The following is an 11,422-nucleotide window of genomic DNA, read 5'->3' as shown; positions in this document are numbered from 1 at the left end:
ATACCGATACCCTTACATTAATAGTTTTTCATTTCTATAAATATACGTGAGTTTTAATCCATCAACTGAAGAGTCGGAAGTTTGATTACGTCATTGTCTCCTCTGGGAACAATAAAAAATATTTAGTAAAAAATGTATCTAATATAACAAAGTCTTATTTACATTGAACATGCGTCAAAAATAAAGCGAATGTTAAAACGTAAAGTTGACTTTATTTACAATATTTTCACACGTTACAGAAGGGCAGCAGAAATGCACAAAGATGCCGCGATGACGGCAACATTAAAACAATAAAAAATAAGCGATAAATGCACCAGTGTATTGTTAGATATTGCACGTTTTCAAACACACACGAAGTTGTACAGACTCGTCGACTTTTCTACTCCGTGACAACGTTCTGAACTTAATGACAACTTGACTTTGATCACATAAACACAAAACTCAAATTTTTCAACCTGCGGTGTTTAGTGATGACCGTGACGCTTATTTGCTCATTTGTAAATATACACTTTGTCCTGAGTACAAATGTGACATAAAAGATGTTTACATTAAAATAGTAAAAATATATATGAGGAAATATATCCGATTTTCTTGATAAAGCACACGTTTGCTATTTTCAAAATTTGTAACGCAAACTCAAAAAAAAAAAAAAAAAGACTTTAGGCTCCATCTTGTGCTATTTTAGACCAATAATAACAAATACGTAAAACACAAATACTGCCACAAATATTTGACACATCCTTATAAAGGTTCATAAATGGCTATAAGGTGCCACAAAATGGCGGCAAATCACGCCATGAATCTCGTCAAAATGGTTCCTTGGCACCAAGACGAGATCCTTGAGGACCGGCGAATCCGAACCGCGCTCAACGGATCCCACTCATGGAAAACCGTCAGCCGGTCAGTGGCTGAGCAGCCTGAGTCGCGACAGCCATCCTCCGAGCAGCGACGTCGACTGTTTGCCGGCGGGCGAAGAAGAAGAAGAAGAAGAAGAAGAAGAAGCGGCGGCGGCCTTGGCGGAGGTCTGCTCCTCTTTCTCCTTCTTGCCGGCGACTTCCTGGTAGGGGATGGTGGCGCTGTTGTGCAGGTCGGCGTTGATGAAGCAGCGGCTGCCCCGGATGTGGTCCACGCCGCGGACGGCCGGGTGCCGGCGGTACGGCAGCGGGAAGCAATGCTCCGCCTCCCCTTTAAGCTCCGCCCCCTCCTCGGCGATGCTGCTGATGCCGTCGTTACTCAGGTAGCGGTGAAGATGGCTACTTCCTGTACCAGCAAAGTAAAAGCTGAGATTTTTTTTCTTCTATTTTTATTTTAGTCAGGCAGCTTGGTGGCGACTGGCTAGTGGATTAGCGGCAAAAGTTCTAGAAAGTTCTCAGTGGTTCCAAAATGTGTTTTACCTTTCCATCCTGGAACGTTGCGTTGGCAAGACACACCTGAAAGGACCTCGGCTGGCATGGACACAGGTCGAGGTTTACCTGCACACAACAAATGTGATTCAATGTGGACTTCGTGCCTAAAAAGTCTCTTTTTTTTTTCACTCGCCGCCATTTTCACATTTCGCAATCCCGTTCGCTCCCGGCTGTTTTACTGGATTTTGACTGATTTTGCAAGGCCCACAGAATATTGTGTTCAATTGCTATAAAAGCATGGAACCTACCAAAAGAAAGATTAAAGTCTCTTCTATCATAAGGGGAAAGAAAGTATGTTTCTATCTGTTTCCGTTTTGCAGCAATTAGCATTAGAAGAGAGCGAAGTTTCATCAGTTTTCACAAATCTATTCAAAATTTTAAGTAATTGAGCTTTTTTTCTAGATGGCCCTGGTTGATCTCCTTTGCTCTGCTGCCACCTGCAGGCCGTTTGTGTAATAACTACCATTTCTGCAACCGTTCTTTGCAGTTGAAAGGCTGCATAAAAGCCTTAGAGCATAAAAAAAAAACCAAATAACAAAAAAAACGTATAAATACGTCTTTGGTACACGCACATTAAAAAAACGTATTTACACGTTATTGGGAGCAAATGAGTTAAGTACTACTTGCAAATGTTGTCTCTCACCACGTATACTGGAGCGCTGTCGGAGTCGGACCGGAACGGGCACCGGGACTGAGACCGGGATGGGCAGCTGGACATGCGCAGCGCTGCTGACGTCCAAAGACGAGTTTGGCGACCTCGTCCGCGCCTTGACGCTCTGACCGGCCTCGCTAGTTGGCGAAGATGACGAAATGCATTGTGGGTGAAGGCGAGCAGAGGAGGGAGCCGAAAGGTGAACGTGTTCCACTGACGAGACGGGCGAGTACGGTGCAGTGGGTGGAGGAGGGATGTACACATCCAAGATGGCCGCCTTGCCGCCATCGGCCGGCGTCTCCGACGGATGGCGCCATCTGGGGAGGCCCGACGACGCCTGCGTCGTCGCCGTGGAAACAAGTCAGATTAGCGGCAAGGCGTTCGCATTCGTTCGGTGGTGACGACACTCGCGCCGGGGGCACACCTGAACGAGGGCGGGCCTCCAGCGCAGGTTCTTGAGCGGCGCCGGGGCAAAAGCGGCGCCGGCGCCGCCCGACGGTCTCTTCCTCACCAGCAGAAGCACGCTGCCCGACTCCGCCCTCAATTTGGCCACCAGGTGCTTGAGCTGCCAGCCCACCTGGACCAATCACAGTGCGGCGTGGCGGTGAGGGGGCGCGGCCCTACCGGAAGAGGAGGAGGAGGAGGAGGAGGTCGGCGTCACTCACCACCGTCTGCTCGTTGACTCGGATCACCTCGTCTCCGGCGTGGATCCGCTTCGTCTTGTCCGCTGGCGACTACATTTCGCAAAAAGCCGAATATGTTCAAAGTAAAAAAAAAAAAAAAAAATCCACATGGAAATTAATTGAATTAAAGAAGGAATTAATGAGATTTCACTAAAATAAATAAATAAATAAATAAATACAAATTAGAACATAAATAAATAATACTAAAAGTAACAATAAATAAATAAATATATAGATAAATAAAGGTTGGCTCATTATGTAGCATACACTGTAAAAAAAAAAAAAAAAGTAATATTACTGGAAAAAAAACCTAGTGAAGTTTTTTTTTTCACTCAGAAATTCTAAGTAAATTTTACAAGGAGAGTTTGAGTATATTTTACCATTTATTAAAAGGGGAAATTTTTTTTTGCAAAAGCCACATTGTTCAAAGTTACAAAAAAAAAAAAAAATCCACATGGAAATTAATGGAATTATTGAATGAATTAATGAAAATTTACTATATATATATAAATTAAAAATAAAAATAATAATAATAAATAGTAAAGTACCAATAAGTAAATAAATAAAGAAATAAATAAATGTAGCATACACTGTAAAAAAAAAAAAAGTAATATTACTGGAAAAAAAAGCCTAGTCAAGTTCTTTTCACTCACAAAATCTAAGTACATTTTACAAGGAGAGTTTTGAGTACATTTTACCAGTTTATTAAAAAAAAATAAAAAATAAAAATAAAAAAAGATACTCAAGGGTTGAGGACCAAACAAACAAACTTCAGGTTGGGAGACAGCCACTCTACCACCTGAGCCATGCCACTCTCGCTGGCCTCTTAGAGGTACAACGATTCCACCTAACATAACACCATCACCACTATAACACGCAACAGGAGCGGCATGGCTCAGGTGGTAGAGTAGCTTTTTTTTTTTTTTTTTTTTTTTTAAATAAACTGAGGAAACTGTATTCAAAACTATATTTTTTTTTTTTCAAGTAAATACGTGGGGGTTTTTTTATAGTCCGTTAAAAAAAAAAAAAGTTCATGACAAGAGTGCAACTCACATTCTCAGTCGTTCCTGTGACGACGTGAAGGCCGTCGTAGGTGGACTTGATGTAGATGCCCTACAACGCAAGCGCACACACCTGCTGAGTGCTGCCCGCAAGCTACAAGCCGGGCCACTAGAGGCCGCCAAATCCCAGCAAAGCTCTCACCAGGCCTTCTCCCGGCTTGATGTTGGCGACGTGAACCTCCTCCAAGCACGACTGTTCGCTCTTGGAGGGGTCGCAGGTCACCTGGGCCGTCTTCTCGCAGAGGCTGTTTAGAGCTTGAGACTGAAACAAGACGCACGCGCGCGCACGCGGGAGCTCAGGGAAACAGCAACGGACAGGAAATAACAAAAAATAAACAGGAAACACTTGAGAGAACACAGTATGCTTGGAACTTCACTTTGTTGACGAATCTGGCGTGTAGCTAATAGTTAGCTTAGCTTCTTGGATTTGTTTTACTACTGTTTTAACGTTGCTGTTTGTAGCATTTTTTTTTTTGGTTTACTGGAAGTTTGAAGAGGAAAAGACAAACAAAAGTGGGAACAAAAGGCTGGCCAACAGGAAGTGTGATCTAAGACAGGAAGTTGACGTTCCCGAGCTGAATAAACAAGCGCACAGAACACGAGGGGGGGGGGGGCAGGAAAAGGAAGCTCGTCGAAACGACTGACCACTTCGAGGCTCTTCTGCTCCATCTGATACACGGTCAAGTCCTGCGGGGGCCAAAACACAAACAAAAAAAAGTTGAGTTTCGGTGTACTTTGACCAACGCGAGATTAAAAACGGCTCACGTGGTCATTGTTGAGGATTACAGAACAAGCTAACTCGAGTGTGGAAAATGAAGCCAAAGCACAAAAAAGCGACTCTTTTATGAGCACATTTACATCATGCAAAGACAATTACTTATATATTTAAAACAACCATCAAGTTCAGTAGCTTATTGCTAACACATGAACGGCAACACCATAAACAGGCTAATAAAATTAGCATCTGTGTCAGTGTTTTCACGTTTTAAATTGGAACAAATATTTCCAACGATTCGTGCATCTTACTGGGGTGATAGAGGTGGGCGGATCGATCCAAATACCGATATTAACGATACCAAGTCAGTATCGATATCGGATTGATACTGGCACTAACATATTGATCTAGTAGTTTAGTTTCAGTTTGGCTCTTTATTGTAGTAGTAATAGTATTGCACTTGAAAAATACTTTTTTTTTTTTTTGTATCTTGTTTTGTGATTTATATTTGTTGTTGCATGATACATCTAACAACTTGTTTATTTAGGTTGAAAAATAAGTGCTGAAGGCAGCATTTTTTTTAGTATTTGTAGTTCCTGAACATTTGTTTGAATTTCTTTTCATTTTCATTCTTTTCATTCACTTTTCATTCTACTTTTCTTTTCTTTTTTTGATTTCTTGCTCTAAAAAGGTTAAAAAAGCAACAACATTTTGTCATTGTTGGAATGTTTCAGGGATAATGATAAAGTATTTTCTATTTATTTATTTATTATTTATTTCTATTTATTATTTATTTTATTTATTTCAATTAACTTTGTTCTACAACAAACAAACAAAAAAAGCACTTAGCTATCTTATTTTTTTTTTTAAATAAATGCACTATATTTTCCAAAAATATTTACTCGTACACCACCTATGAGTGAAACTCTTCTTCGTTTGTCTGTAAGATTAATTATACTGCCCTCTGGTGGCCAATGTGAGAAGGAGCAACACAATATCAACTGAATGAATGCTTTTTTGTTTTCATTTTTTGGTGTACTTAGATGTACTACTTTATTTGCATAAGTTCATATTGTCTTATATAAATACTCATATTTATTCATCCATCTTGTCAACAAAACAAAGGGGAAGCGCCGACCTTCTGGACGGTGGAGGTGAGCTCCAGACACAGTTGAACGATGGTGCTCTTTGTGGACATGAAGTCGCTGGCGCTCGTCAGGGGAGTCCTGCAAACGATAACAAGACGAATTGCAGATGTTTGGTAGCGACACGCGTCAAAACGTGGGGAATGTTCTTCAGGCTCGTACAAGCCTCGCCGGGGAAGCGGCGCAGACGCAATGAAGTCATGCGTGCGTGCGTGCGTGATGAGCCGCGACATGTCAAAACGTAAAACTTGAGTGACGGTAATGAGGGTGCTAAGTTCTACTCGAAATGTTTGTTTGGTGAGCGAGCGGTTAGCATGTTAGCTCCACAAATTTAGTACCGTATTTTCCGCATTATAAGGCGCACTTTCAAAGGATGACATATTTTAAAACTTTTTCCAGATATGAGGCGCGACAGTAGAGGCTGGGGTTACGTTATGCATCCATTAGATGGTGCTGCGCTAAAGGGAATGTCAACAAAACAGTCAGATAGGTCAGTCAAACTTTATTAATAGATTACAAATTAGCTTTCTGACAACTCCATTCACTCCCAAAATGAATAAACAGCTGTTTTATTATTTTCTCTGAGGTAAAGTATTAGCGTTAGCTAGCGATCCAAGATGGCGGGATCTTCTGCGCATGCGCGTCACCGATAGCGTCTTGACCGCGAGACCTGTTGCGGCTCAATATTGATCCATATATAAGGCGCATGGTCAGCTTTTGAAAAAAATTGAAGGCTTTTAGGTGCGCCTTATAGTGCGGAAAATACGGTAAATTAATTGAGTGATTTAATGAGATTTCATTACCACATTTATAAAAGTGAAGCATAGCACGTTTTGGAGCTTAGGACATACTTTTACAAACAACCAAGTAATCTTTTTTTAAAGAACGAGTCATTCTTAGCCACAGCTGCTACATTGCTAGCATTACTGTGCCACTTTGACACATCCAATATGGAGGACAGTGGGTGTTGCTCACCTGTCCATCCAGGCCAGCAGACTCTTGGCGGCGGCGATGAGCTCCACCACGGCGGTGAGGAAGTCGTTGGAGGGCCGGTGGGCGCCGTTGCCGGGGTAGGCGGGGTCCTTGCGGCGCCGCGACACGGCGCCGCTCAGGTTGCGGTAGGCCAGCCTCATCTTGCCCACCAGCGTCTTCAGCTTGTCCGACTCCACGCCGTTGTTCTTCTCCCCGAAAACGACAAGCATCACGATAGACTCACTTGGTTACATTCAAAAATGGATTATCGTGTACCAAAAACGAGTAATAATTGTGTGTTTTGCTGTCAGGATGACGTACCAGCGCACACAGCAGGTCGACGGCCTCCAGCAGCAGCTCCTGATGGCCGACCTTGACCACGCCCAGCGCGGTCAGCTCCTGGTGCGTCAACTTCAGAAGCTTCTCCCCGTCCACCTGCTGCCACCTAAAGGCCGGGAGGTACTGCTGCAGGCTGTCGTCCAGACCTCAATAAACAAAATAAACAAATACATACTGTGATTTTTTTTTCTCAGTGCAAAAATAAATAAATAAATGACAGCAAACCCACATTAAGTGCAAAACTAATTTTGTGTTATTTTTTTTTTTTACCAAAATTAACCCGCTCAAATTTTTACTATGTTTGTCCTGCATAATGCGCATATTAAAAATCTGCATAAAAAATGATTAGGCCGCCTACTCATGTTCTAGTATAGGCAGTAAGACCTGGCGCTAAGTGCAACTAAGACATGTCTGCCATCTAGTGGTGATTGGTGATATTACAACTATATTCGAGGCATATTCGCAGATTCAAAAAATAAATGCCAATATTTTTTTTTAAACCTTTTTTTCTGTTTTTATGGGAGAAAAAAAGTACATTTAATGTTCATCAGCGTTTTTTCAAAATTTATTGGGTTTAGAAAAAAAAAATCCTCATTTTTTTTTTATTATTATTAATACTTATTAACTCATTCACTCCCAACCACTTTCACTTAAGTGTTTTCCTGGATTTTGACTGATTTTTCAAGGCCCGCGAAATAGTATGTTGTATTATTATAAAAATATGGTAGATACCAAAAGAGAGATTCGAGTCTCTTCTTTTATCAGGGAAAAAAAGTACATTCCTATCTGTTTCCGCTGTGCAGCAATTAGCAATAGAACATAGCTAAGTTTCGTTGTTTTTCACAATTCTGCCCAGAACTGTGGGAAAACTGTGGGAGTTTTAATATGGCCTGGTTGATCTCTTATACTCTGCTGCCACTCAACCATTTTCTACAGTAGAGAGACTGCATCAAAGCCTTCTCTATGCTCTGGCATATAAAAAACAAAAACAAAAAAAAAACGTATAAATACGTCTTTGGGGCACTTAAAACATTTAAAATATGACGTATTTTTCCGTTTTTGGGAGCTAATGAGTTAATAACATTGTGCTGCTAGTTGCCCATTCATGGTCAATATATCTATCAATCTATACTTCCATTGTAAACCACATAAATGTGTATAATTTTTCCTGGTGGGGTAAAAAAAAAAAACAAACGCGATCCGTTTCAATCCAAGTGGCCTGACGTGACCTTGAGGTAAGCGTTGCCTGGTGCGCTGGCGCCGCTCCATCGCCAACCCCCAACTTTGACCCCTGACAAACAAGGCAACAGCATATAATACGTGGTCAACCCACACTCAACATCATCACATGATGTCTGAGAAATAGTCGCTAAAATGGTTGGAAGAGTCCACAAACAAACAAACAAACTTGGTTTGGGCGGCAAATGGCAGATGTGAAGCGGTCCCAGGCGCAAAAAGACAACAAAATGTCCAGAGCGGACGACGCTCTCTCGCCTGGACGCCAACAGATGGCCGACACACACTCACTCAGTGGGAGGGCGGGAACCAACCAACATTCCCAACAAAGTGAAGCGCTGATGGGACACTTTTGCGGTCGGACCGGTCGCACCTCCGACCCCCGAGAATAACAACTTACCGCATCGTCATCAACAAACAACAGCGAGAAACTGACACAGCCACTGTGGAAAGCCACCGGCAGCCATCTTACGTTGCCTAACCTGAATACATTGATTTCTCTGTGGCGTTAACATGTTGTTTTCAGTCTCGAAAAAGTGGCGAAAATGCCACAGTGTGTGGTGCACCAAGTGCTACATGTACATTTCATCGCTAAGAATGTGGTTATAAATGTTCTACGTTACGTCAACAGAACAGAAATTGTTGGTTACAATGGCAACGTAAAATGGCCGCCATCTATGGCGCCACCACAAACTAAATTTTAATTTGTATCATTCAAAGGTAGCTCCGCTTGGCTGAAGAATCCAGTTCATTCAGTCGTGCTCATTTCGCACGACGATCATTAATAGGAGAGGAGCAGCTGCTCATCAACACGGCCGGTTAATCATTGAGCAAAGATCAACAACATCGAGTTCAACTCAAACGTGCGCGCGCACACGCAAAACGCACACCGACTATTCATAGGACTCCTGACCGACTTCTGCTCTGTTGACCAAACAACAAAAAACGACATTCGACAGGAAAAGCCTTTCCTTGTGGGCGGCGTCCACCCTCGCAAACAGGAAGTGAAATTGTGTGCGCGGTTCTAACTTTCTGTGGAAAAATACGACAACAATCAACATGTTTGCCGCCTTTTTTTCTGACATGGGAAAATGTCAACCAAGATAGCGTTTAGCATTAGCTTAAATGCCAACCAAGATAGCGTTTAGCATTAGCTTAAATGCCAACCAAGATAGCGTTTAGCATTAGCTTAAGTAATAAATAACTCACGATTAAATCTGTTAGTATTTCCTGGTAAGAATATATTGTACATAATTACTTTATCTTGGTGCATTTTGAAACGATTCATCGATTAATCATTTATTACAATAATAGTTATATACTGTATGCTACCAATACACCTAACATGTATGTGCATGTGAGCTCCTGTTTGTGTTGCTCTCTCTCCTAATCGGCACACGACTCGCTTTCCAGTTTCTCCCTCCCACTGAACAAACAAGACGCCGCTCATCCTCCTCCTTTCCTACCCGAGTCCAAACCGCAGAGTTTCTGTTAGGATTTGGACTCCTTCCAGTGGAAGTTATGATACCATCCCTCCATCCGTCTCGTGGGGATTGCCCACCCAGGTGGGTCGAGCCCGCCAGCCGATTGGCGGGCAAACAGGTGACGCCACGTCAAATGTTGTCACTTGTTTGTGGGGTGTCAAAACGACAACCGGATTTGACGTCTCGCGGATCCGTCCCGACACGCCGGGCTCAGCCGAGGTCACGTGACCACGTCAACAAGAGAGGTTGGCGCCCGGCAGCTTCATTCTCAAAAACACACCTGTATTTTCTTGGGGGCGTGTCTCAGACACCAATGTGACGTCACAGCTGAGCTCAATAACAAACAAACATAAGTCCGAATTGTGGGAATGTGACTTGTGAATGCGAAGTATCCAGATTTCAATTTCAATTCAATTGTCAAGCTAATCTTTAGCGAACCGTTCTGTACTTCCTCGTCACTGTGACATCACAGTGGGGCTAATTAGCATAATAACCGCCCCCATAGCCAATTTCTCAGCCAACGACTTGGCCGAACCACTTTTATGTTTTGGTAAACAAATGCTGCATGCAACATTTGACGTCACGTTCTACAAACGACATAAACATCATGTTTGAGCATTTGCACAATTTTAATTACAACAAGGTCTCCAATAATTATCAAAATAGATGCTTATTTTATAATTAATTTTCGATTAAATGCTGCACGTGTTGATTCCAGTATTATTATTGAAACAGTTCCTGCCCAGCTGCAATGTTTACTTCTACTTCTGGAAGCTAAACAATCATTTCAATTGCCAAACTTTTGTCTTTCCGGCGAGTTCTTCGCATCCGTTGACAAGTTTTAAAACAAAAGTTTGCTCATGATTTCGGATGTCGTGCATCAATGACCGTTTGTTTCATGACAAAAAGGTGCTTCGAATCTAAACACAAAGAGTGAAAATTGCTGACAGGTACAAAAACGTAAGTGAGCTTTATGACGCCTTTGTTGTTGGATGATCTGCTTCGTTGATATGTTGGTCGTTCTTTTACCTCTCATCCAGTCCAGAACTTGCTGCGGGCTCCATGCGCTCACGGCCTCCATGTTGGACTCCTAAAAAGTCGAAATGATCCTCCGAGAGCGCGCAAAAGTCATAATTACTGACAATTGAGATGATTTCGATTGTGCATGGTGCTCGTGGGGAGTGAGAGGACGCTTTCCCTCTCGCGCACTTTCTACCAGTGAGAGAACTGCGTGTGCGCGTGAAGTGCACGACAGTCTCCGGTTACCGCCGCCCCGCCCACTCAACTCTCCGCCAATCACGCGAGACGCCAAGCAGCGCACTCAGCATCTTTTTTCTCTTTCGATGACGTTAAGAATTGTTTATAATTTTTCATTGCGACGTCATTCATGTACAAGCCTGCATTACTTTGTGCATCGGGTTCCTTTGAAGGTAAAATAAAATATTCAAACTTCGAAAACTTAATCAATGGCGCCACCGCGTGGCCAACGTTGGTGATGCACGTAGTCTTCACATCGATAAAGAGAAAAGCTCACTATGGCGGTAATTCACCAATGTTTATCATTGTGCTTGTATCTTAGTGGTCAGTGTAAAAGTAACCAGTTAGCACACTAATCCAAGCACCAAAAATCTTGAATATGAGATTACCTTCAATATTTGGATTTGACCAGAGAAAATTAAAGAATGAATCATTTTGCTTATAATTTCTGTTAAAACCAGATGGAGAAAAA

The 11,422-nt window shown here is 42.4% G+C and overlaps 1 protein-coding gene across 2 annotated transcripts; it reads right to left on the bottom strand.

The window, feature by feature from the left end:
* Positions 1 to 192: 192 nt before the first annotated feature.
* Positions 193 to 10,959, bottom strand: LOC144010724 (connector enhancer of kinase suppressor of ras 3-like). 2 transcript variants are annotated; one of them, XM_077511166.1, is made up of 13 exons: positions 10,723 to 10,959; positions 6,956 to 7,119; positions 6,638 to 6,840; positions 5,656 to 5,743; positions 4,448 to 4,489; positions 3,945 to 4,064; positions 3,795 to 3,854; positions 2,724 to 2,792; positions 2,483 to 2,635; positions 2,277 to 2,395; positions 2,050 to 2,195; positions 1,395 to 1,472; positions 193 to 1,260 (listed from the first exon to the last, which is right to left on the bottom strand). In XM_077511166.1, exons 1-13 carry the CDS (start codon positions 10,772 to 10,774, stop codon positions 902 to 904), a joined length of 1,653 nt encoding a protein of 550 aa, XP_077367292.1. In that variant the 5' UTR covers positions 10,775 to 10,959; the 3' UTR covers positions 193 to 901. The 2 variants fall into 2 exon arrangements, with proteins under 2 accessions (XP_077367292.1, XP_077367291.1); XM_077511165.1 differs by having other exon boundaries at positions 2,050 to 2,395.
* Positions 10,960 to 11,422: the final 463 nt, after the last annotated feature.

The sequence above is a fragment of the Festucalex cinctus genome, chromosome 21 (assembly GCF_051991245.1).
Source record: "Festucalex cinctus isolate MCC-2025b chromosome 21, RoL_Fcin_1.0, whole genome shotgun sequence".
Taxonomy (NCBI): domain Eukaryota; kingdom Metazoa; phylum Chordata; class Actinopteri; order Syngnathiformes; family Syngnathidae; genus Festucalex; species Festucalex cinctus.
Note: the sequence above shows the minus strand (reverse complement) of the source record. Positions and strands in the feature narration are given on the sequence as shown.